This window comes from Chanos chanos, chromosome 7 (assembly GCF_902362185.1).
Source record: "Chanos chanos chromosome 7, fChaCha1.1, whole genome shotgun sequence".
NCBI lineage: Eukaryota > Metazoa > Chordata > Actinopteri > Gonorynchiformes > Chanidae > Chanos > Chanos chanos.
In genome coordinates this window covers 6,840,164-6,866,052 of record NC_044501.1, presented here as the reverse complement: position 1 = coordinate 6,866,052, position 25,889 = coordinate 6,840,164, and the positions used below count along the sequence as shown (strand labels likewise).

Sequence of the window (25,889 nt, the reverse complement as noted above, 5' to 3'; positions counted from 1 at the left end):
TTTTAGCTATTTTTTTTTTTTAATGTCTGAATGTGAATGTGTGTGTGGGAATAGTGGTATTTGACACTGGTTTCTAGAAAATACATTTTTAATATCGTCATCTCTCTTGAGACCAGCTTTCATCCAGTGCCACTTACTCTTTTATCCACCACTGAATAATGCACGCTGTGTGTGTTTGAGTGCGTGTGTGAGTGTGTGTGAGTGTGTGTGTGTGTGTGAGTGTGAGTGTGTGTGAGTGAGTGTGTGACCGCTTGCTGATAGAGTAGTGGAGAAATAAGAGTGAGTGCGTTTTCCTCTGCACGTACCACTCTCTCTCTCTCTCTCTCTCTCTCTCTCTCTCCCTCTCTCTCTCTCTCTCTCTCTAACTGTTCTTTGCGCTTGACTGTCTTACAGTCATGCAGGCTGTAGCATAATGTGTGCGCATGTGCTTGCGTGTGTGTGTGCGTGTGCGCGTGCATGTGAGAGAGAGAGAGCGAGAGAGTGATCAAAAGTTTAAACCAACCTTGTTTAATTACACCCTCACTCTACATTGTTTGAAGACAAACAGGGTAAACATGGATACCACAGTGTCAGAAAGGCGATTTTTTTTTTGGGGGGGGGGGGGGGGGGGGGGGTTCTACAAATGAATTATCTGTTGCATCTAAGTTTATTGCAGATATGTCTTACAGAGGATTTCGTCTCTCACTGTCCCAGTCGCTGACTTACTGGGTTACTGTACAGTACAGTGCAATGCAGAAAGTTCAGCACCACACGAGGATAAATAAGATTTGATGTGGTCATTACACGCCGATAAGCAATCTGTTTAACGTTCAGCGCGTCATATGGGTCCCGCATACATTTCTGAAACTGAAAATGGTGTCACGGTTGGGATGTTGTTCACGTCCTGACAAGTTCAACAGCTTTTTCGCTCAGCGATACACCAAAAGTAAACGAAAGCCAGGATGTTTGACGGTTGGACTTGAGCAGATCTTTAGCAAAAGTTCAAATTAGAGTGGTATGGAGTGAGAAGGAAAGCCCTGCGTTTGTTTGCGAGTGTGTGTGTGCGAGTGTGTGTGTGTGTGTGAGGACTCTTTTATCGAGGGTGTGTTACTGAGCACTTGCACGTTTTGTTGTGTCTCTGGGGGTTTAAGAAGTCTCAGTTTTCCTGTCCAGCCTTTTCCTCTCGGAGGATGGACAATACAGATGCACTTAGTAATCTCCAGAGATTAAACCAGTGAAATCTTCACTTAACTGGTCCCTACCACTGGTTTTTCTTCTTTTTTTTTTTAAAGTCGCTCAAAACAACAAGACAAAAGCATGAACAGCTATGCATCGAACAGGAAGATGTCAGGTGCTGCCTTAAAGAGAGGGAAACCTCTACATTATCCCGTTAAGAAATGATCCTATCACAGTAAATGAGGAAACCAGACATCCTTCGTAAAACTTTAATTAGAAACACTTGAAGCAGCTAATGCAACAACACCCACCCAGAAAACATCACCTCCTCCAGGGACCCCGAACAGGAAAGAGTCAGTGGCCTTTTTTTCACTGCTTTCTAAGCAGGTCATGCATCTGTTTCATTACAACAACATCACTGCCAAACTCTTTATGGCTTTTGGTCACTTCACTGGATGCAAACTGCCTGTCCTTGACCATGGGTCAATGTTCTTATGAGAGAGAGAGGGAGTGAGAGAGAGAGAAACAGAGGAAAGAGAGATAGGAGTGGCGCGCCAGATGAAGAGAGGGCGCGCGCGCGTGTGTGTGTGTGTGTGTATGTTGTCACGTCTACAGTTCCTAAAGAGTGTCAGATTCCTGTTAGTCTGGCATGGTCGCCATGGCCACCAGACCCCAGACATGGATGCCAACACTGATGTCAGCCCTAAAAGCGATATCCACTGTGACAATGAACACCATTTTCGCTCGCAGATGCATGATAAAACTGTGATGAATTACACCAAAAAGAAAACAACAACAACAATAGCAATGTATGACATGTTTGGTTTATGCAGTGTTTGGTGGCCTTTAAGGTGAAAATAAGACCAAATATGGAAAAATCCCACTGCCAATACCAATGGCACAGCTGCAGTGATTATGAGCTGGGGGGGGGGAGAGAGAGATTAAAAGTGGGTAAAAATATGGCCAAATATTCATGGCTTTAATTACTCAGGTTCTTGAAAATGTCTCGAAATGTTTTTTTTAAAGTATCACTACAAAACATAATGTCGCAAACAGCAGTTACTTCAGAAACAGCAAGGACGACGACATCAAAACGCTGTAAAACACGTATACGTTTATTTTGGCTCGACTTTATGATGAGGTATTATTCAAATGTAGTCTGATTCATCTGGGATTATAGATAAAATTCACACAGTCCATTGTGTATAAAACAGTCATGCCACGTCCAAACAATTCTTCTTGAAAAAAAAAGAAAGAAAAAAAACGGCGGACAGCTGGTATTAAGGACCACCATGTCCAAAGCATTCCAGTTCCGCTCAGTTTTCATGGCTGGCTACGTCGCTGCCTTCCCTGGAAAAGTACTGTCTCCAAGGCACACAAGTAGAGCTCAGAGAGTTTTATGGGGAAAAGCGTTTTGTGTTTAATAGTGTAAAAGATGTGCGTAGGTGTAAAGTGGAGACGTTGGGTTTAGAGTCAGGTCTCAGGTGTCAAATGTATGTGTGTGTGCGTGCGTGCGTGCGGGTGGATGGGTATCTATGTGCGTTGCATTTGTTTTTGTTTTTTTTGGTTTGTTTTGGCTCCAACCTCGTGATACTTTTCCCTGTGATATCAGAAACATGTTTTTGTTGATTCCTAAGGACGTCAAATGTTTGCCGTGTAACTGAGCAGGGGATGAATCTGATTGGCGGAGACCAGAGGTACAGTGAACCCAATCAAGCAAATATACAGTGGAGGCATGAGCGCAGTCACGTCCAGTCTCGCTGATAAAGCTGTAGATGTGCGGAACAGGCATTAAGGACTGTGTGAGAATGTACATGTACATGTATACAGACGTAGAGATGTCTGCGTGCGACGGATAATTGTAACCATAGGTTCAGGAGCGACGGTTTGAAATTTGAGGTCTGTTGAGTCTCGATGCGTTAACATGCCACCAGAGCATAAAAAATGAAGACTCTTTTATTTCTTTCACCATTGCGATCTCCTTTTTTGTATTCGTTCTATCGAACTGATTTCGGCTGTGGAGCAAGTGGTCCGCAGAAGAGACTTCTCATAACTATATTTCATCATCCATATTTATTGAATTTTCCCCGTCTTCGTTTTAACACCCCCTGTCATCGACCGCTAGCTTTGGTCGCTGAGAATGTGGTGTGTTTTTAATGCTTTGAAAGCGAAGAGAATTTAAATTGAGGGAGATAAGGCTGGTACTGACAGATAATGTTGGGGTGGACAGTTGTTAGACAGATGACCAGCGATTGAACCTACTGTCCAGTCCAGCAAGAACAGAACAAACATCCAAAGATCCGAGGTTGGAATAGGTCAACACCAGAATAGATCTCACACAGAGAGAGAGAGACAGTTAGAGAGAGAGAGAGAGAGAGACAGTTAGAGAGAGCGAGCGAGCGAGAGAGAGAGAATTTGTTGGAAGAGGTTAGTTAAGTGTCAGTGTGTTGGTGCGCATGAGTGTTAGACAAATTTGTCACAGGAGTTGCTGAGGCCATTACCCCCTCCCCCCCTTCACACCCCCCCCCCCCCCCCCCCCCCCACCCAACCCTTTCTCATGAAGTCATTTTTTAAGAATTCACCAATGGCTAATGTGTTACTGTTATTATGTGGAAACTGTGAACAAGGTCATTTAAATACAGACGTATATTTGCCCCAGTGCCCAACCCTCTTAACTGACTTCTCTCAGTTACGCACTTGGCAAACTGCCACGCGCCACATCAGGCGACCAAACTATTTTTTCAGGAGAACGTCTTTAATACAGTGGCCTACTCTTTCTGTGAAGTTGTAAATGACACCAAAAAGACCAAAAATACCAAGTTTTTTTTTTTTTCTCAGCAAAGAGCCTTTATTGTGTAGAGATGAACCAGAAACCTGGTAATTAGAATGGATTCATACTTATAATCACTGGATTAACTACAGCATTGAGTCTGAATCCGAAATCAGAATACAGAGCGAAGCATGTTTGCTATTGAGCGCTTTAAAAAGAAGAGTGACAGCTATTTCCAGATTACACCGTTTAGATTTATACAATCATTCTGTCTTCAGTAATCGCCAATCAGTAGGTCATACTGTAAGTGCCCTTGATTTTTTTTTCTTTTTTTTTTTTTTTAGTCAGACTAGGTAGCGTTTAACAATATTGGACAGTATATGCTGCTATATAATCTGATACACGTCTCTCATTACAACTATGACTGATTCTTTTCTTCTCTTTTCTTTTTTTTAAATTTATTTTATCTTCAGCTTCCTGACAGCCTACATGCATTTTGACCACCTCTTCTCATCACTCTCACTGTGAGCCAATTGCAACGAATATTAGAAATCCTTGTTAACTCTCTCCTTTTTTTAGCATTCTTTCGTTCATAAACGTCAGTTGCCTTTTCTGTTTAGCATTCTTTCGCTCATAAACGTTAGTTGCCTTTAACCTCCGATGTCACCTGAGACCCTAACATTTGATAACATACACACATTATTCACTCTTGCCTTGCGGTACGCTTTCTTATTTATTTATTTATTTTTTTGTAAAAAGATTTCATTGTAAAAAGACTTCGTTGCATTTGACCCCAGAGAAGTCATGATTTTTTTTTTTTTCTGTGGTCTGGGAGGCGATTGATTTTTTCTTTTAACCGGCGAAGCCGACCTCCTTGTAGACTGCGTCGATGTCGTTGATGACGATAGCCATGATCCTTCTGAAGGCGTCCTGGCCTGCAGCGTCCAGTCCAGCTTTCTCCGCCATAACTTTCACGAGCACCTCGGTAATCAGCTACAATGGGGGTGGGTGGGGGGGGGGGGGGGGGGGGGTGGAAATACAGTTATTGCAATTTAATCATGAACCTGCGGATTGCCTCACAGACCTGCCGCAAGACACGATGCAAGCAATTGGTGCCATGGAATCAAAATAGCAGCATTTCATATAAAAAAAAACAGAACATAGATCTCGAGCTCTAACAGAAATACAAAATAAACAAAAAAAAAAACTATCGAACTCTAGCAGGAAGACGTCTCACCTTGAAGTTATTGAGGGGGATCTTGTGTTGGTTGGCGTGGGTGGTTGCCAGCGGTTTGAGAATAGTACCGTGGTTGCCTTTGGCTTTGAGAAGCTGGCCCAGTTTGTTCAGCACGGTAGCGCCATGGGCAGCGACGGCCGCGTTACCCGCCAAGTCTCCCGGCGCAATTCCCTTGAATTTAGGAAACAGGTCCTGGGTTGCCGGAGTCTCCTTGAACAGACTGAGGGAGAGTGAGGGAGATAGTGAGTGAGTGTGTGTGTGTGCGTGTGTGCGTGTGAGAGAGAGAGAGAGAGAGAGAGAGAGAGGCAGTGCTTGATCAATTACTTATATATATTTTGCATAGCCTGTTTGTTCAACCTCAGTCTAGTTTATTCAGTCAACCCCAATCTCGATCCAAATCGATCTAGACTAGTGTTTGTTGGTGGAGTTTGGATTAATTGTGCAGTATTGCGGTTAGGTGCAGTTACTGACCGGGTCAGAACCTCTCCTCCGAGCCCATTGTAGTCTTTCTCCACGGCACCCCAGCATTTCAGAACCAGGTCAAAGTCAGCCATGATCTACAGACAGAACCGACAACTTTTAATTCTGTTGTTTTGTTTATATATACATGGACTTGATTTTTGTTTGTTTGGATAGTTCACTAGTCACTAAGTTGGTTAGTATTTTTTTTTCTCTGAATTGGTTATTATATTAAACTTAATAATGAGTGCCTTGGATCCGCTATTGCAACACGTTATAAAAGTCTCTGATTAGTCGGAAACGTTTACAACGGGACCGTTGAAAGCGTTCCTCATGTGGATACTAATTTACCGTAAAAAAAAAAAAAAAAAAACGGCATCTCGCGTTATTTTTGTAGAGACAGTAATAGCCTAATCGATAATATTCCTTGCTGATAAGCGAGATCTTATAAGCACATAAAGTTGGGTTGTGGTTGCCCCGCAACTCGGTAAGTGAAAACATGCAGTATATCTATTTAAAAACAAAAACAAAAAAAAATCACGATCGGATTTGTAACGAATAATAAACGCAGCACTGACCGGAGCGCAGAGCCAATGTCCCTGAACAACACCACCAGAGAAAAGGTCAATTTAGTTCATCGTATGGAAGGTCAGAGGAGGACAAAGAGCGGAAGGCATTCATACGAACGCACATACCAGACCGACTCAGTTAAAGGTGAGGAGATGCATTACTCTAGACACATAAACTGTATTTGTAGATTTTGTTTTTGCGCAGCTGAACTTTTTTTTTTGAAACTCTCACCAGAACAAAAATCTTTATTCTGGTCAGATAAACGATGCTTTCTTTTCTCCGACGCGGCTCGGCGCAAAATAAAAACGGTAGAAAAATGCCTGTTAGTATAATTTGATAGCCCCGCTGTCTTTGCCAAATCTTTTCATGCTGAAATGTTTTCAGTTCAACTTTTTTTGTAATATTCATTGCAGTGTTTTCAACCGCTGCTGTTCTGCTTAACAAAAATCCGGAAGTGCTCTTTAAGTTAAAGTAAATATCCGGAGTGGTCATTTGGCTCGAGCGTTATCTGAAGTTTATTTTGACTGAGTAATTAAGATGCTAAGTCTGGCACAAGGGAAAGTTGGCAGATGACCTCGAAGTGTCCTTGCTTCAAGTCAGTAATTCAAACACAATCCCTTATCACACTGTAACTGTATTATGAAGGGGAACAGACGTACTTTTTTTTTGTTTTATTTTGTTTTGTTTTTGTTCTTTTCTTTTCTTTTCTTTTTTTCTGTTAAACATTGTTTCATGAACTGGTTTACAGATGATAGCCCTCAGCAGACAGAGTGCAGGCATCCTGTACATTCAGTTTTGAATGAATGCATGAATAATAACATTGATCTTTGTTTTCTCATCAGGCGTATTTCCTTTTATCATGCATCTTAAATTTTCTAATGCGTGTGAAGTGATGCACCTACCCCCAAATCCCAGCCACTGCTGTCTTAGTCAAATCGTAAAATATTGTTTGCAATGCAACAACAGCAGTAATAATAAAAAAAATATAGATAATTCTATACATAACTGTGTGCAAAGGCCCATTAAGCCTTTAAAAGAAAATTATTATTGTTTCAACACCGAACATTCCTTATGTTCAAAATTACATGGAAATGGAGGAAGCTGCAGCATTATGATAACCTTGCTAATGTCTAATAACTTATCAGTTATGGTTATAATTCAATAATATTCTTAAATGCTATTGCGTTAGAAGAGTTTAAGCCAACCCACGGAAGAAAAGCATGAGAGGAAAAAGAAGAGAAGTACCTCGTCGAAGGAAGGAGTGGTGTCTGATTCCTTTTGAGAAGTGTGTGTTTCTGTGTTTGAGCGTGTGTGTGAATCTGTAAACTCCTGAAGTCATTCTTTAGAGTCACCTTTTATACATGTACCCCCCCCCCCCCCCAACACACACACACACGCACGCGCGCACACACACACACACACTGTCATTACATCCAAACCGTCAATCAATCTCATTCTCTCCTCTCCCTAAAATATTAACTCCTCCTCTCGCACCCATTAACTTGTCCTCGTTCTCTCTCTTTTTCTTTCTCTCTCAGTCTCTCTCTCATTTCTCGATCTCTCTCCTAATTTCTCTCTCTCTCTCTCTCCAGCTCTCTCTCTCATTTCTCTATGTCTCTCTCCTCATTTCTCTCTCTCTCTTTCTCTCTCTCTCTCTCTCTCTCTCTCTCTCTCTCTCTCTCTCTCTCAGTATTTGTGATATGATACTTGGACAGCGTTACTGTAGTTTTCTGTTTTATTCCATTCAGCTATTCTGATGTTTTCCACACAGTGATGAACATGCCGTGTCATCTGGAGTCCAAACCACCACTGCCTTCTCTGGCTGAAACTCTTGTTTGTTTGTTTGTTTATTTATTTTCCAGCAAATTTCAGATTTTTCCTTTTTTTTTTTTTTTTTTTTACTGTTGTTAAGATACCATATTCATTCAAATTGAGTTTAAAATCAAATAGCATGTTAAAGCAGGTATCTAATATGCTTTACTACAGAACATTATATGCCCTGTACAGAGAATTTCACGGGATAATTTGCATCTGTTTTGGGGGTTTTTTAGCATATCTAGCATGGATTTGAATCCATAAGAGCACTTTTCTCAGGGTCTTATGAATTCTTGGTTGTACATAACAACAGACAAACACAAATGTGATCATAGCTGTATTTCAAATATTGATATATACAAAAAAATCTCAAATGCGTTCATGTTAGACTAATCTTTCAGGTTGAACAGACGTGTCAATTCGTCACGCTCAGAAATCTTCCAGTATTTTCCAGCAGGCAGTTCATTCCAAATTCCAGAACGGAAAATAAAAAAGCTTCGTTTGAATATTCTCTATTCTCTACTAACCAGTTCATTTTACTTGAATAGTCTCTCTACTAACCAGTTTACTTTATTGGCAATGACTCTTAAGCATTCAAATGGTATAAGTTCATGTTACTGTAAACTAATTGGTAAACTAATTTTTTCTCTCTTTGACTGTGGAGAGCTAAAGCGTGCATTCACAAATGATTCATAAAATCTGACTGAATTCACTGAAATGCTCCGTAGTTCTAACAAAGATTTGGGCAGTTGAAGTCAACATCACCCTGTTTTGTGAAAAGGTTTTTTGTTTGTTTGTTTGTTTGTTTGTTTTTTTCATTTTCATCAGTGTTTGTTTGGAAGACCAAATAAAACTACTGAATACTTTATTGATTATCTTTCTGCGTAATGTAAGCATGACCTGGGGTGTCACAGATAAACCATACGTTGACAGTGGCATCATGAATATTTAATATTTATATATTGACATTTTATACTCTGTAATTTTTTTGTGTATGCCAAACAGAAGAGTGGAAATTTACTACAGAACTTCAATTCAAATCTAGCACCACCGGGCAGAGGACTCTAAACTCATTTGAACCATGTTGTCTGCAAATTCGAGGAACTAATTCCAGACTGTTTTACACATTTAGATTTAAACAGCTAATTCTGCACTGCGTGGTAGGAATGAACTGTCTGACACATGGGTTTATGTTCTGTTTAGTTAAGTGTCTACAGAAAGATGCATGTTCCACACAAACAGCTTATCAGCAGAGAGAGGTAAACTGTGTGAAAAATAAGGATGACAAAAATACCATTCAACACGTCTGGAAACAATGACACCACACACACACACACTTCTTTACACTTCAACATCTTCCTGTTAGACCGTCTATGTCTACTGTGTATCCTCAGCCCATTACCTTTGCTCACGTCACCAACTCCTTTTTCCTCTCCTCATTCCGGGTTTTCTCTTTCTTCACCTCTTTCCACCCCCCAGCCCCCACCCCCCCCCCCCCCACCCCCATCCATCCCACCATCATCCATCATCCTCCTCTTGTCCCTCACCAGGCATCTTTATAAATAGCCTCTGACCGCCGACACTTTCACTTGTGCTGCCGAAGCATGTGTGGATAAGAACCAAAGCTGATCTCTCTCTCTCTCTCTCTCTCTCCCTTTGTCTCCCCCCCTCCCTCTCTCTCTCTCTATGTGGTCAAAGGCAGGTCAAGTTCATGTTCATGCTGAATTTGGACAGTACTGCACAGAGACCATGCCCCCCCACACACACACACACACTGTATGGAGAAGTCACCACAAGCAGAGTACAGTAAAACGAGAGAGAGAGAGAGAGAGAGAGAGGAAGAGAGAGAGAGAGAGAGAGGGGGGGGGGAGAAAGAAAGAAAGAAAGAAAGAAAGAAAGAAAGGCAAAGAGAAAGAAAGACAGACAGAAAACCTGTTCTGTTTGCAGGTGAATTGCAGTCGGACACAGTAGGGAGGGTAAGTGAGTGGAGAAGAGTGAGAGTTCAGAGTTGGCAGAGTGACAGTAGGGAAAGAATGGCATGGGAAATGGAGGAGACAAAGATAGTTTTTGGCAAAGCAGAGGAAGTGGATATCTCTGTGGACTGTTTAATTATTCTCAGGGCAACGTGGGACTCAGCAGTGACAACGACAGATTAAAAGGCCTATGTGCACAAACGCAGTTATCAAAGGGCCATATCACTTTCACTTCATTATTGTGTGTGAGTGAGTGTGTGTGTGTGTGTGTGTGTGTGTGTGTGTGTGTGTGTGTGTGAGAGAGAGAGAGAGAGAGAGAGAGAGAGAGAGAGAGAGTGACCCGGAAGATGAGATGTATGATCAGAGATGATGTTTACTACTTTTAACATTTATCATTTGCAATACAGGGTAATAGATAATTGTTAATGATAACTATTTCTATGGATATCACATCAGTATTTGAGGTGGAGTGTTCGTGCACACGCATGAAATAGCTCCGGTCTCAGACCACTTCTTTAAACGACCGAAAACAGCCATGGACTTTCACGCCATCTAGTGGTGAGATTGAAGCAGTACTTCTTCTACAGTGTAAGGGTGATCATGCTGGTTCACCTCAGAGTGAACCTGAACCCGGCGGACATCAACGTTTGACAGCAGTTTAACCATACAAAATCGCACCCGGTTATTTTATAAACGTTTCCACAGATATTTTGTGTCCACCTGATTAAAGAGACGCACTTTCACCCGATTGGCCACATCGGAATAGACACATCCAATATCCGGAAGTCACCGTGACTTGAGAATTTTGTGCTGTCTGAAGAATGAAACGTCTGTAAATCGCTATGATACACTCCTCCTTCAAAATAAAAGTTGTAGCCTTCATTGGTTCGTGTGGAACTCGCCACAATCTGGTAAATAAAAGGCTGGTATAGAGAAAGATTTAGCCATTTTTAATTGTCATCTGGGTATCACATTTTTCATGCAAATGAAAGCGCTGGGTGCCAACGAGGATTGTCAACAAACAGATTCAGCAAAATTGCAGGTTCCAAATAAATATTTAACGGACTTGAAATAACTCATGGTAATAATTTAGCTGCAATACAACACGATGAGGGTCGCATATCTCAAAAATATATTTGAAACTTATTTCAATTATGTCATGCCGTCATAGTAAATCTTCAGTTAATGCTGATTTCGTTTTACTAGTTTTTAACTTTTTTCTTCTTTATCATATCATCATCGCTGTTGGCATAATTAGTATTAGCACTAGTAGGACCACAGCAAATAATTCAAATACAGATTAATCTATCTATCTATCTATCTATCTATCTGTCTATCTAGTAAAAAAAAAACGGTTAACGAGTAGCGATCCATGGGGCGGAAGTTATGGAGACTTTAATTTTGATATCCATTGAGAGTAGCATTATCCGTACTCATTGGTGAGTAATGTAGTTGCTTCACACCTAGTGGCCATTTTTTGAAAACTCCCAAATCGTCTCTTCCCCCCCGGCTTTTTGAACAGCAGTATAAGCTAATCAGCGTAACAGTTTTCAAGGAAGACGGTTCTCGATTAAAACGCATACTTTTGCCGAAGGAGAGGACAGCAAGACTTATCTTCAGTAAAGAGGGAGTTTTCTGTGATGTCAGCCATGAACCCCGAATAGTAAGTCGCTCGGTCTTAGCCGAAAAAACCGCTGATGACAGCTCGGCTGTTTTTTTTTTCACCCCTTACCACTGTAGCGTTGAAATCCGTTCGCCGGTTTTCCACTGGGATGACAGTAACTAGTGTACAATATAAAGATACAGTTAGTAATATGAGCAGCGTGTAGCAGCGAATTGGTGTTCATTTTTGCTGGCTAATTTCAGTTTTTGAAGCCACTGATAGCCAACGGCTAGTTAGCTAGCATAAGAACCTCGGCTAGCTAGGGCTATAGTAAACCTTGGTTAGCTGATCTGTCAGGCGAGGTGCCGTAACCCAAAACTGGTTAACCTAAGCTGGCCAACGCTAATTAGGTTAGTCTACCTTCGCTAGATCCGTTGGCCCGAGTTAAATATCCGACAAGGATAGCATAGTAAAGCTAAACTCTCAAGAATTTGTAGATCTTTGCTAGGTACATTAGAGTAGTGCCACGTCGGTGGCTGGTCTGCATTGTCGATGAACTGTTGGCCCACCATAGCGAACTTTTGTGAACAGTAGATCATTTCCTACGTTGTTAATATTCGCCGCGTCTCTAACGAGCCATCACTGAGCAGCCAGTTAGCTGTTGTTAGTTACACGTTAACGAGAGCGGTTACGTGGAAGTTTCGTTTAACTGGTAGGTCTTAGCTGATTAACAAACATTTGATGCGAAGTTAACGTAACTAGCTCAAATGGTCAGTAAACAGCAGCTGCCATTGGACATGGTGTCATTGGCTGGGGCGTACAAAGGTTCTACATAATTAGAATTAGGTGAACCGGTTCACTTTAATGTTTTTGCTTGAGTGTTAACTGTGAGTCACTTGTGCTCGTCATGGCTCGACAAATACCGGTTAATTGGCTCGCTAAAATGAGCTAACTCGCTAATCTCTCCATAAATGCACTTTCGAGAATGATGACAAGTTATTGTCACCTGCGAGATGAGCAACGAAATTATTGGCCGCAATTTCGTCAGATTTGTTTGTTTTCCAGCCCAGTAACAATATGGGACTTCTTAAATAACGTACTAAGTCATCTGTGTATGTCACTGGGCCCGTTGAAACTGTGGTCTCCAACGCCTTTAATTGTGACAGGGAGAGAACAGCCTTCTCCGGAACAAGTTAAGTCATATGTCGGTCACATGATAGCTTGCAACACCCTTCAGTTGAATATTGAGCAATTATTCGGCCTTTTTTTCTGCTATACCCGTGCATCTGTATAGCATACCTTGAGATTCGTATCTTTTCGACGTCGCTACTTGACGTCTTTGCGTTTTTTTTCAAGGCTTTTGGTTTATTGAGCCATATAAACATGACACTGGACACTGTGAAACACTCCATCTCAAACCACTGACAATAACGAAGTGTTGTTTTAGCAGAACGAGCTGGACAGTGCTTAAATAGACAGTATGAATATGCGCACACAGAGACTAAACCAAACAGCCCCAGTCTTTTACCAAAGCCCCACTGCGATTTTGAGACAAAGAATTCCCACATGTTCATATTGGTAGAACCGAAGTTAACATATGAACCCTTATAATGATGGCTGTAATACATTGAAGGACTGAGAATTATTCTGATAAATGATTATAAATTCATCTCTGTTCTCTCTCACTTTCAGTGACTATCTATTCAAACTCCTCCTGATCGGAGACTCAGGTGTGGGAAAGTCTTGCTTACTTCTCCGGTTCGCAGTAAGTGTCCAAATGTCTGTCCGTCATTATTTTGTTTTGGGTTTTTTTTTTTCTTTTCTTTCCTTTTTTTCCCCCACAGTCACTTTGAAGCGTTACACCCCCTCCACAAGACCCTCTCTGGTGACCTTCGGTTAAGGCACCCCCGTCATTAGACTGAATCTTTGACCTGATGCTCTCAGATAAATCAAAAAATGAGCGTTGTGTTGTATGTTGTGTGTTTAGTGCATGATGGATCCCACAGCTGTGTCAGACATGTCCAGATAAAAGAAAAAAAGAGTGAGAGAGAGATTTGTTAAATGTTTTCACACACATTTTGGTCCTGATTTATTCTTGTCTTTCCCCTAAGGATGACACATACACAGAAAGCTATATTAGCACGATCGGCGTGGACTTCAAAATCAGGACAATAGAACTGGATGGAAAGACCATTAAACTACAGATTGTAAGTACCAGTCTTCTATATAATGACCTCACTGACTCTTAGGAGAATGTGTGTGTGTGTGTGTGTATCAGTGTGAGGGGCTGGCCCTGGGTGTTGTCTAAGCTCTAGTCTGTGTTTTTTCTGTCGCATTGTTCAGTGGGACACGGCAGGACAAGAGCGATTCCGAACCATCACCTCCAGCTACTACAGAGGGGCTCACGGCATTATTGTCGTCTATGACGTCACAGACCAGGTGGGTCGCGCTTCCGTGGCGACGCAATTTTGTTACAGTAACACTCTTCCACCTGGTGATGTCATAATGGTAGTCATGGAACCTTCAGTGGAGTCCTGGATTCTATAAACAATCCTCTATCCGTGTAATTGCAGGAGACTCTTAGCTTGTCATTTTCTTCAGTTAGTATGCTCCTATGAAAACCTCAGTAAAAGGGCTCTTTTTCACTTCCTTTTCGCTACGAACAGTGGTTACATCTTTGTGTTATTGGGAGTAGAGGAGAGCTTATATGATTTTAATCTCCTCTGACTGAGCAGAGGGGATTAAACTTTCTCTGTTTGTTTGTTTGTTTGTATTTTGGTTGATTTGCCGTGCGTTGATTGGCTTGCGCTTGGCCCATAGGAATCCTTCAACAATGTAAAACAGTGGCTTCAGGAAATCGATCGCTACGCCAGCGAAAACGTCAACAAGCTTTTAGTGGGGAATAAATGTGACCTGACCACGAAGAAAGTGGTGGACTACACAACAGCAAAGGTAAATACACCTCCACCTGCTGTGGAGTATTGTCTCAAAGAGCGTCTCCGGGAAGCAGAAGTCGCAGTAGTGACGCACAGGTCGACAAGTTCTGTGTTGGTGAAGTAGTTGGGTTTATGTGCAACTTTTTATGGGGAACTTGTTACATGACAGAAAGTCGTGGCATACAAGTCAAACGGAGCCCGTTAGTTTCTGCCTAAAGTCTTTAGTATTGGTCAGGGCTAAAATCATTTTCACCTTTCACCTGTTTCGTAATCTCTCACTCTTTTTCACTAATGCACACATCTGTCTCTTTTTCATCTCTCCCTCTCCCTCTCCCTCCCTCTCTCTCTCTCTCTCTCTCCCTCTCCCTCTCTCTGTCCCTCTCTCTCTCTCTCTCTCTCTCTCTCACACACACACTCCTCCCCGGCCTCCCGCCTCAGGAGTTTGCGGACTCTTTGGGCATCCCGTTTTTGGAAACCAGCGCGAAGAATGCGACCAATGTGGAGCAGGCTTTCATGACGATGGCGGCGGAGATTAAGAAGAGAATGGGACCCGGGGCCGCGGCGGGCGGAGCCGAGAAATCCAACGTCAAGATTCAGAGCACGCCCGTCAAAACCTCGTCCGGAGGATGCTGCTGAGACCTTATATTTACACACACACACACACACACACACTCCAGATCTCCAATATCAACACACACACACATGCACGCACGCACACACTCCTCACACATACACACACCTCTTCCTTAATCAGTTACCCTGCCCCCTAAAGAATATCAGATATCACCATGCTCTACAGTGACAGATGACAACCAGGGAAAGAGTGAGTGAGTGAGTGAATGAGTGTGTGTGTGTGAGAGGAATGAGTGTGTAGAGGTTGTATACAGGATTGTGTATGTGTGTGTGTGTGTGTGTGTGTTTAAAAGGTTGATTGTGTGTGTGTGTGTGTGTGAGAGTGAAGGAGAGCAGTTGTGTGAAAGTAAGAAAGCAAAGGGGGGGGGGATATTTAACATTGCCTGAAGTTGTTATCGTGCATGCACTCAGCTGCATGTCCAGATGGAAAACTAAATCTGTCTCTGAAAAATTTGATACAAAAGTTTAGCTGCGGAATTACAATAAGCCCATTTACAGTAAGATCACTGTTTTCAACTTTGGAGTGACATTCTAGTATCTTCAAATTCGTTCGAAACAGAACAGGCAGGCAACCGTACCATACACTGATGAAAATGTCTGGCATTGGCGGGAACGTGAAACGGGAGGAACTGTGGCGTGCTATTCCTGTCCCTTTCCTCCCATTCTCACAGCTCGGAGAGTAAAACGAGGGAGAAGGCAGTGATGTCATAATGGACGTTATGGAACATTTACGTGGAGGCCACAGTACAATTTTGAAATAATGAAAGTCATTTTTTTGAACTGGGGGGGGGGGGGGGGATTCTAGAACAGCGGGCTGTTTCCTTGACGATCACGGAATGCCATCTCCTTCAGTTCTATACTCCTTGCAGTGATAGGTGTGAGAGATTGCAGTCTGCTCCGCGGAAGGTTGTCTTTATTCCTTTTTTTTCTTTTTTTTTTTTTAATTCTTTTGTCTGTGGTCGTCGGCATGCGTGCGAAAGGGGGTAAAAACACGATCCTCAATATAAAGAGGCACAGAACACTTCCAATGAGGCACATAGTCCATTACAATGCTACATTTAAAGAAACAAACAAAAAAAAAACCATTAAACCCATAAAAACAGTCTACAATCATGAATATGTTTGATCACCACTCTCCTCTGTAAGAGCTCAGAATATTCTGGAAGCCACTTGCCCGTCTTCTCTCGGCGTAAAATAGTTAATGTCTGATGAGAACATGTCTTATGAAGGTGTCTCAGTCAGATGTTTTCCTCCTGTTTCGGCAGGGCAAAGTCTGAAACTGCATGTTTCATCACCTACCTTAGCAGTTTTTTTTTTCCTTTCTGTTTTTCTTTCTTTCAAACTTTCTCCTCTTCCACAGTAACTCTGTAGTTGTGTGTTGAAGCCTTAGGAAGGCTTGGTTAGAGAGTTCCTTAACGTATTTTGCCTTGTTTCATGTCTGACACACAAGCCATGCGTGTTGTACCTCTTGCTCTTCCCGTGTTCTGTGTCTTCAATAAAAGGTGTGCCTCATTTGAAGTGTTTTAGAGAGGATTTGCCAATGTTTCTCTGTTCACAGCACAATGGCATCTCAACACCACAAACCATATATGGGAACCATCAGACAAACTGTATATATTTATATATCTCTATAAATGTAAGAACTGAGTCGCTTTTGCTGTCGGGAGGCAAAGAAAAATAAATAAATAAAAATGAACATCACGATGAGAGGTTCAAATACATCCATATTTGATTTTTTTTTTTTTTGTTCTTTTTAAATTTTGTTTATCTTTTTGTGGGGCAACTTTTGTGTCCTTGTTCTCTCTCTCTCTCTCTTGCTCTCTCTTTTTCTTCTCTCTCTCTCTCTCTCTTTTTTTTTTTTTTGGTGTGGCACACAATGTTTACTCTTCAATTAATTATGAAGGAACTGTTTAATAAAACATTGTTTTAACTGGAATCTCTACAAGTTATTTTATGTCTGTTTGTACTCACCACAGTTGTAGGTCTGATACAAAGACTAATTACACTTTTTTTTTTTTTTTGGTCTGTGTGTGGGCATGCATGTATTACTCAACACAATCAGTACTCCTTCCTTTGTCACTTACAACAGTTGACCACTAGGTGGCTGTCTTGCACCAGACTTGGAGCCAGTCGGCCATAGATAGACTACAGAAGCGTTTAATACGAGGCAACGTCTCAGTTTAAACAAAGCCTGAACTGCTTTCATACTTTCAGAAGACCACAGAAAAAAAAAAGGTCTGCTTATCTGTTCATCAATAAATAAAACACCCGGCAGACAAACATTCACAGTCTATGTTATGCACCAGGGCTGGACAGTTCACTTGTCTCACTGCATTATTAACGACTGTGGGACGTAGTTTGAAACACGGCCCTGTTCTCTAGGAGCTTTGCCTGTGAAAATAAAAATAAGCATATCTGGCTGACATGAGGGGAGACCCAGAGGAGCGTGTGTAGATTTTTTTTGGGGGGGGGGTATTATTTTCCAGGCCGAGAGACGTGGCTGGATGGAAGGGGGCAGAGCTTTGAGAGAGACTAGGAGGTAGGTTTTATTGTGCAGACAGTGAATTCGCAGAAAAATCTAAATTTGATCATTTAAAAGGTGAATCCTAACTTAAGGGTTTTGTATATTGGCTTATCCCAGCGTGTCAAATCTGCACATTTTGGCACGCTCACACAGTTGCTCCACCAATCAGGGTTTTTTTGTTGTTGTTGTTGTTGTTGTTTTTTAATGACTTCTTGTGTCATAATGTTGGATGAAACAGAGGTAAAAAGCCATCAATGGTGTGGGTGTCCCATCGAAAAGATGTCATGCAGTTTCAGCAGAGCTTGCCTCGACATGTCTTCGTTTATATAATGTGTCTACTGCCAATGCTCGAGGCAGCGTGCGTTTTCAATAATTCATGCCCTCCTCAGAGTGGTGCGGTACCCTTCTCTTTGAGTAGCTTTAATACTTCTACAGACGGTGCGGTTTGCTCCGATTACATTAGGGAACGAGTGTTCCGGAATGTTCACGTCTCTGAAGACCGAATTCAAACAAGGCTCCACGTTTATCTTCTTACTGAAAACTCCACCGGTCTGAGGGCCTTCACAGACCCTGTGGAGTTGCGCTGTGTCCTTTTTGAGATGCGTGGACGCATAAACCTGTTACGTCACTGAATAGAGTCGACACGAGTTTGGCTTGCCCACCGCACCGCTCATGTCATATGTTCCCATTCCGTGGCCACTTCATTAATGAAACATTATTAATTTATTTTGTTAATACCCTTAGGCATAATGCAGTGTTGGTGCAGTGACCAAATCTGACTGTTGCGTTTTGGCTGATTTTTTGTACAGAGTTTCACTCATAGAGAAAACCTGGGCAAAGGAGAGAATGAGAATTTATTCCTATCTAGGTGGGACCTGTTTCCTTTATCCCAAAAGATTTGACTTAGAGTTCTTTAAAGATTTTAGGAGAATGAGGTGTACTGCCCTCTCTCTCTCTCTCTCTCTCTCTCTCTCTCTTTCTCTCTCTGTGCCATTTAAATAAGCATAAAGGAGTTAAACAGATCATTATTTTAAACAAGGTACGGATCTCCACACAGTGTAAAGAAGATCAGTATCTAAGTTTGTATCGACCAGACTGTCTGAATCTTAGAGGCTGAATTGAACCTTTCGGTGGTTGTGCAGACGTGACCCCGTGTCTGAAAGAGACAGAGAGGAGCTGGTCTTTGTGTGAGGTGAAAATATTTCGGCATCGGCCCAAACCCTCACAATAGGGCAGGTGTCTCGTGCAGAATCTGCACAACCCAAGGGTTAAAGGTCAGGGTCAAGAACAATGACGGAGAGTGTGCGTGCGCGCGCGCGCGCGTGTGTGTGTGTGTGTGCGTGTGTGTGTGTGTGTGTGTGCAAGTGTCAGCGGTGGTGGTGCTGTTCGCTAGGGTGGGGGGTTCATTTGCTGTCTTTATTCCTTCTTGGTTGCCGTGGTGATGTAGGCCGGCATGGGGGTGGGGTGTGCAGGCGCAGTCGTCTGTGACAGCTGCTGCTACGGAAGTCAGTGTCTTCACCCCCGTGTGTGGAGGAGAAGAAAGAAAGGAGAGATCTTTGTAGGTGAAGGAAAGAACAAAAGAGAGAGAGAGGACAGAGAAGGGAAAGGGGGAGGCCACGGTCTTCCAAAACTGTCAAGTTCATACAGAGGCTCTATCTATCTATCTATCTATCTATCTCTCTATCTGTCTATCTCTCTATCTATCTATCTCTCTATCTGTCTATCTCTCTATCTATCTGTCTATCTGCCTGTCTGTCTGTCTGTCTGTCTGTCTGTCTGTCTATCTGTCTGTCTGTCTGTCTGTCTATCTATCTATCTATCTATCTATCTATCTATCTATCTATCTGTCTATCTGCCTGTCTGTCTGTCTGTCTATCTGTCTGTCTGTCTGTCTGTCTATCTATCTATCTATCTATCTATCTATCTATCTATCTATCTGTCTATCTGCCTGTCTGTCTGTCTGTCTGTCTGTCTGTCTGTCTATCTATCTATCTATCTAGCTATCTATCTAGCTATCTGTCTATCTATCTATCTGTCTATCTGTCTGTCTGTCTGTCTGTCTGTCTGTCTGTCTATCTATCTATCTAGCTATCTATCTAGCTATCTGTCTATCTATCTATCTATCAATCTATCTATCTGTCTGTCTGTCTGTCTGTCTGTCTGTCTGTCTATCTATCTATCTATCTATCTGTCTGTCTATCTGTCTGTCTATCTATCTATCTATCTATCTATCTATCTATCTATCTATCTATCCATCCATCTGTCTGTCAGTCTGTCTGTCTGTCTATCTATCTACCCATCTTTCCATCTGTCTGTCTATTTACTTATCTGTGCTGAATCTGTGACTAATATTTTATGTCTGAATTTTTGTTTATGTCACTGAACTCTATAAAACTTTCAGTATACCCCCCCCCCCCCCCCCCTTTAGCTCCCTCAGACCGAGCTCTGGTTTCCCTGTGGGCAATAAATGGGAACCGACTTGTAAACAAAAACCACTCTCAGGAAGCAAGCGTTGGAGAAACGCAAAAGAGGAAATGAGTCCTTTTTATCTTGACCCCTGTGTGTGCTTAACCTACTTACCAGCTGTGGCAGCAGAGGGTAACTGGAGCAGGGAGCGTGCCATCATTCCATTCTTCCCCAGCGTTATGATGTCATAATGAACGGGTTCCACTGCATCATCAAAAACAACCCATTTCAGCATCAGCATCGCAACACGACGGCAACACAACGTCAGGCTTCCCGACGGTTTTTAACGTCTCTGCAGCGTCTCTCCTCTTGACACTATAAGTGAGTTCTCATGTGATCACGGGAGTCATTGGTCCCTTATGACTTTGGTCTCTGACATGTGAGATTATTACATTACATGGGATCTACCCTGCAGAAGTAACTATATAATGCAACCACACTATTTGCCAGTCATACCAATCAATACAACTAATATTGATTCTGTGGGTTTGACCCACAACCAGTATAAGAGCATTACTGGTATACTGGAGTTTGGGGGGGGGGGGTGTATGAGGAGTTCATGCACCAGTCCGTGGAGTCATCTGGTGTTGGATTGCAGCATGTGGTGCGTGCGCGTGTGTGTGTGTGTGTGTGTGTGTGTGTGTGTGTGTGTGTGTGTGTGTGTGCCATCTGGCTAGCATTGTGTCACAGGGTTGGGCATGCTCACACAGATGTCTGAGATTTTGGGATAACTGCAGCAATAGGCACCATCACTATTCGCACAATGTCATAGACTGGACCATCTGTGGAGAGTGTCCATCAGTCGCACGCACATACACACACACACACACACACACACATGCACAGATATAGGCCATTAATCATTGAGTATATAATTTAATCAAATCTGACATATCTGATGTGGTTAGATACACACATATATAAGTATATACGTAAACCTGATCGATTTGATCGACATATGAACATGATAACTGAAACACACGATAACTGAAAAAAAAAAAAAAACCCACGAACTTCTTCTCTCTTCTTTTTGTTCATGTTTTGTCTTTGAATTGGTCCAGTGTCACCGTAAGTTTGTGTCTGACACCAAACACTTGTGTGACCCAGAAATGAATTACGCCTACAGTAAAACATGGTTTGATCTTTAACATAATACACAAGTTTGCACTAGCAGCAACGTTTAAAATGAATCCCCCCTTTCGCGAAGTCAACGTGCAAGCACTCTTCCAGAAATACTCGAAGTGTTTAGAGAATGCGCCTATTTTTGTGTTGTCACGGATATCACATCAATAAACGTCGATTTTGGACCATTCCACAGAGGGAAAAGAAACTCTGGAAAAACTTGAATTTCGGACGAGCCGTCCCTGAAATTGCTGACATATTTGCGGCTTCAGGGCGAGCGTAAAAGTCTGCTCCCAGATTCCACTCACGAAAGCCTCTATAAGCGAGTTCACGTTCAATGACATATGTGGACTGGTATGCTGAAAAACAACGGCAGCTACACACTGAGCAGAGAGAGAGAGAGAGAGAGAGAGAGAGAGCCGAGAATCTATGAATCAGTAGTCGCCTCCACAACTTGACTCTGCGTCACTACTGAAGTTTGCTTGCAGGCTTGAGAGAGAGAGAGAGAGAGAGAGAGAGAGAGAGAGAGAGAGAGAGAGAGAGAGAGAGAGAGAGAGACTTTTCTCCCCGATGACTGGAGGCTGCAACTTCCCCGTCTGTTCAGTCCTTACCGATTGAAATTGCACAGTGGCACAGTTAATGTCGGTCTATGCGAACATACTCTGCTCGACACGACTCCGACAGTAATTTAAAAGTTTTTGGTGGACCAATAGTTTTTGGTGGACTTGTATCTGGTAAGTTCTTCTTTTCAGTTGTATCATATCATTTAGGGTATATTAAGTGGAGCCCGTTAAAGTTAACTCACTAGAAAACTTGACAAGTATCAGATATTTGATCCAGAATACAAGTTGAATGTCTAAATCGTCAAACTCCTTAACCGTTGCGCTTAGAAACTGTAGAATGTAAGTCGACGATGCGATAGCGATTTAATCGCGTTAACGCTTTTAAAGGTCGATATAATGATATAACAGTTTAACCTGAAACTTTTTCAAACCCTTATCGTGACACTGAACTTAGATAGAACAGAAGACATTTGTAACAATATTGGCAATTAAGTTACTACTCTTCTGTGTCGCCTGTTTTTGTGCAGGTGGTTGTGAGAACTGAGCGCCCTCTACCGTTGCTAAATTGTAAATACATTGCAACGGTCGGTAGATACAATAGATAACGACTTTCGATAGCCTAATACCATTCTAGATTACGTCGCGCAGCTGTGTTTTGTTCTGAAGTCTGTCACATCTGTTCAGTTTGAACTGGTTTTAAAGTTTTTGGAGAATTTCACAGCGCCGAAGACATAAAAGTAAATTGCAAAGAGGAATTGTTGTCAGTTTCGTTTTACTGTAATCTTGAACGTGAGGTTTCACTTTGACCTTTTGAGAATTGTGGGAGGCGATAGAGCAAAACAGAAGACACACGAAAATTATGTTTAGTTCACACTCCAAGACACTTAGTCTTTTTTTTTTTGACTCAATCAGTACATTATTTATAATGAATTATGTATTTATAAGCTCACATGCACGCGACAATCAGCCTTCAAAGACTCATAGGTTGCAAAAAACGGGTACTCCAAGCAAAAAACTTAAACCTTAACAAAATAGTTTACATTTTGAAATGTTTTTATTTGCGTTTGTGTGGTCAAATTTTCAGTGCGTATTAATTGCCAGCAATGCGTTTGCTCCCTGTGCAAAAAGTCTCTAAATAGTTTTCACACAGGTATGGAAAAACAAAACAAAATAAACAAACAAAAAAAAACATAATCCCGAAATTACGTCCTCCCCCCCCGGAATGACGGTAACAGGTACCAATAACAGCATTCGTGTTAAGATCTAATTTTTGTCTTAATCATGGAATGACACGAGTGCTCATAAAACCTTATTCAGCCCTCAGTCAAGGCTGTCACCGATATCTGTCACTCTAGGTTTCTTTCCGCGCTCGTTACTCACACCGTCTAACGTGTTTTTTCAGAGGATGAATGTGCGCGTGTGGGTGTTTGTCTTTGTAAAAGGTCAACTGACTTAACCTCACATGGTAAAATATCAGCTGATGTTAACCCTTTGTGTTAAGTCCTATATATCATCATGCATGTATCATCAAAAATTAAATTTGTCTTTTCTTTTTTTTTCTTTTTCTTTTTCTTTTTTTCAAGCAGTCTGGCGTTGGAAGGAAACCGGACCGCTTTTACTGGAAACGCCTTTGCACAGACACAAGACTGAGAATCACACGTTGGCCAATCAGTTCACACCTTAGTGTTACGTAAAAGGTTCACTGATCTTTACACCGTCGTCTCTCCGACCTGAGGACTAATCTGTAGAGCAGGCCAGTCCTCAGGCCTCATGTACTCCCGCTGTTTCCAGCTGTAAAGTCGCTGTTAGAATCTTTAAACGCAGATTCCACGAGCACTGGAATGCCACAGCTCTGGACTGAAAGAGGCATTCTAAGGTAAGAACATACTGAGGGGAGGGGAGGGGAGGGGAGGGGAGAGGTGTGTGTGTGTGTGTGTGTGTGTGTATGTGTGTGTGTGTGTGTGTGTGTGTGTGTGTGTATGTGTGTGTGTGTGTGAGTGTGTGTGTGTGTATGTGAGTGTGTGTGTGTGTGTGTATGTGTGTGTGTGTGTGTGAGTGTGTGAGTGTGTGTGTGTGTGTGTGTGTGTGTGTGAGTGTGTGTATATATATATATATTCATTTGCTCTGTTTTCGTTTGGTCGTGACCCATCCTCTCTCTCTTTCTCAGATACATGACACATGTTGGGTAAAGGTCTGAAGCGGAAGCTGGAAGAGTCAGATGAGGAGAGAGAGGATGAAGGTATGGACAGAAAACACCTCTCTGTCCCATCTGGCCCAACAAAACCGACAGCTGTCCACCAAGCTACGTACTCCCTGCAGAGACAAAAAGTCTTTAACTTGTCTTTGCTGAAGCTGTGTAGCACGCCAGCGCTGACCGATCCCGGTCTGGAGCGTAGAGTCCTCATCACCAACACCCTGCGTCTCCTCCAGGAGGAGTTCAAACAAGAGGGGGAGGCCCTTTCACCTCCCTTAAACACCCCACCCAGCGTCACACTTCCACATTTGCCAGAGGAGGGTAGGGAGCCGCCCTCGGGGTTTGGAAACTCACCTTTCTCCACTCCGGAGGCGAGTTTGACGCCTGCGTACGTTTTGGAAGAGGACGGACACGTCCTTCTCACTCTGCAGTCCTCGGGTGGCGCGAACCAACCTCATTCAACGTCAAGACCTCAGAACTCTTCGGTCGTGTCCAGGGACAGTTTCTCGGCCGCCCTCTCCGAGATAGAGGGTCTGTGTCCGGTTGCCATGACGATGATGAATTCGTCCCCTCCTCTTTCTTCCGCCGCTACTTCCTCCCTTTCTCCCCCTCCGTTTTCTTCCCCCGGTTCGAGCGTTGGCGCGGACGAAAGCGCGGGGTCCTCGCCCTCGAACGCCGAAGGATTCGTGGCGGAATCCCCGTCGGAATCCTCCTCAGATTCTTCACCCCGTCTTTCCCTGACAGACCCCGCCCCTCTGAGCCACGACCCACCCACCTCATCAGCGTGCCCCTCCCCTTTCCCCAATCTGCTGACAGACCTGGCTTTTGACGACTTCCTCTTTTCAGACATCGACGGCTTCACCTGCGACTTCAACCCCTGCGGCTCGCCCCTGGGGTCGGGCTCTGTGGTCTCTATGGTAACGGATGACCTCGTGAGGACGCTGTCGGTTTACGGTGGCGGGGGTAACGCCCCGGGCCCTTTACCCTCTAACCAGTCCTTTAAAATGGACCTGAATGAGCTGGACCACATAATGGAGGTGCTGGTGGGGTCCTAATTATTAAGACCTAAAATTTGACCCCAACGGACAAGGCAGATTTTCCTCAATACTGGGATAGATTTTGAGGAGGTCACCTTGAGGAGGTGTTTTTTTTTTTCACATACAGAAATAATAAGAAAATAATGGGAAATGAAGGGGGTTTTTAACATTTTTTTTGGTACAACTTAGCTTTGAGTGCCTTTTGGGTTTTGTTTCTTGAAGGAGGTATGACAGACACTGGCATGCCATTGTCGGTGAGCTAAATGATGTTTTTACAGTTTACATTGGTTACTATGAGACCTTCCTTTACCAAGATGACAGCCAGACCTGGTCATCTGATATTTATTCACTCCTGTGTACATATATTTATTTTCATAAGGCAGCAGATGAGCTACATAAATACTATATGCGTCGAACGAGTTATGTTGGAGATTACATTAATAATGACAAATGTTTTGCTTTTATGACTATTTTTTAAAAAGAGGAAAAAAAAAACAAACAAACTATTTTTTATCATTCGTGGTTTTATGTAATAAACGTCTATATTCTTACTCTACAACCTTTAAATTAAAAGATAATTTAACTCTGGCTCTCTGCAGTGTTATGATTCTGTGTTCATGATTCTGGTCCAGCTTTAGAGTCCGTAAGACTCCTCGTCACCCTGGAAGTCGTCGCTTTGTTTGGAGACAGGGAAACTCTAAGTCTGATAACCTGGCCTCTCCTCGTACGACAGTTTTAAACACTCTTTCATTCGCTCTTAAATTAGCGACGCAAGAACGAAACCAAGAGCCTGTGCTGGCGTACACTTTCTCATAACCTTGAGCGGACCAGC

General features: G+C 42.6%; 3 protein-coding genes across 4 annotated transcripts; 2 read left to right on the top strand and 1 right to left on the bottom strand.

The window, feature by feature from the left end:
- Nucleotides 1–4,639: 4,639 nt before the first annotated feature.
- On the bottom strand, nt 4,640–7,516 carry mb (myoglobin). The gene is made up of 4 exons (XM_030779870.1): nt 7,437–7,516; nt 5,634–5,719; nt 5,163–5,382; nt 4,640–4,918 (listed from the first exon to the last, which is right to left on the bottom strand). The coding sequence occupies exons 2-4, from the start codon at nt 5,714–5,716 to the stop codon at nt 4,778–4,780; spliced, it is 444 nt and encodes a 147-aa protein (XP_030635730.1). The 5' UTR covers nt 5,717–5,719; nt 7,437–7,516; the 3' UTR covers nt 4,640–4,777.
- Nucleotides 7,517–11,464: 3,948 nt separating this feature from the next.
- Nucleotides 11,465–15,421, top strand: rab1aa (RAB1A, member RAS oncogene family a). Of its 2 annotated transcripts, XM_030779867.1 has the most exons (6): nt 11,465–11,642; nt 13,275–13,347; nt 13,694–13,789; nt 13,926–14,021; nt 14,403–14,534; nt 14,957–15,421. In XM_030779867.1, the coding sequence occupies exons 1-6, from the start codon at nt 11,620–11,622 to the stop codon at nt 15,152–15,154; spliced, it is 618 nt and encodes a 205-aa protein (XP_030635727.1). In that variant the 5' UTR covers nt 11,465–11,619; the 3' UTR covers nt 15,155–15,421. The 2 variants fall into 2 exon arrangements, with proteins under 2 accessions (XP_030635727.1, XP_030635728.1); XM_030779868.1 differs by lacking the exons at nt 13,926–14,021; nt 14,403–14,534.
- A 2,533-nt stretch (nt 15,422–17,954) lies between these two features.
- Nucleotides 17,955–25,075, top strand: sertad2a (SERTA domain containing 2a). The gene is made up of 2 exons (XM_030778903.1): nt 17,955–17,964; nt 24,018–25,075. Exons 1-2 carry the CDS (start codon nt 17,955–17,957, stop codon nt 25,073–25,075), a joined length of 1,068 nt encoding a protein of 355 aa, XP_030634763.1.
- Nucleotides 25,076–25,889: the final 814 nt, after the last annotated feature.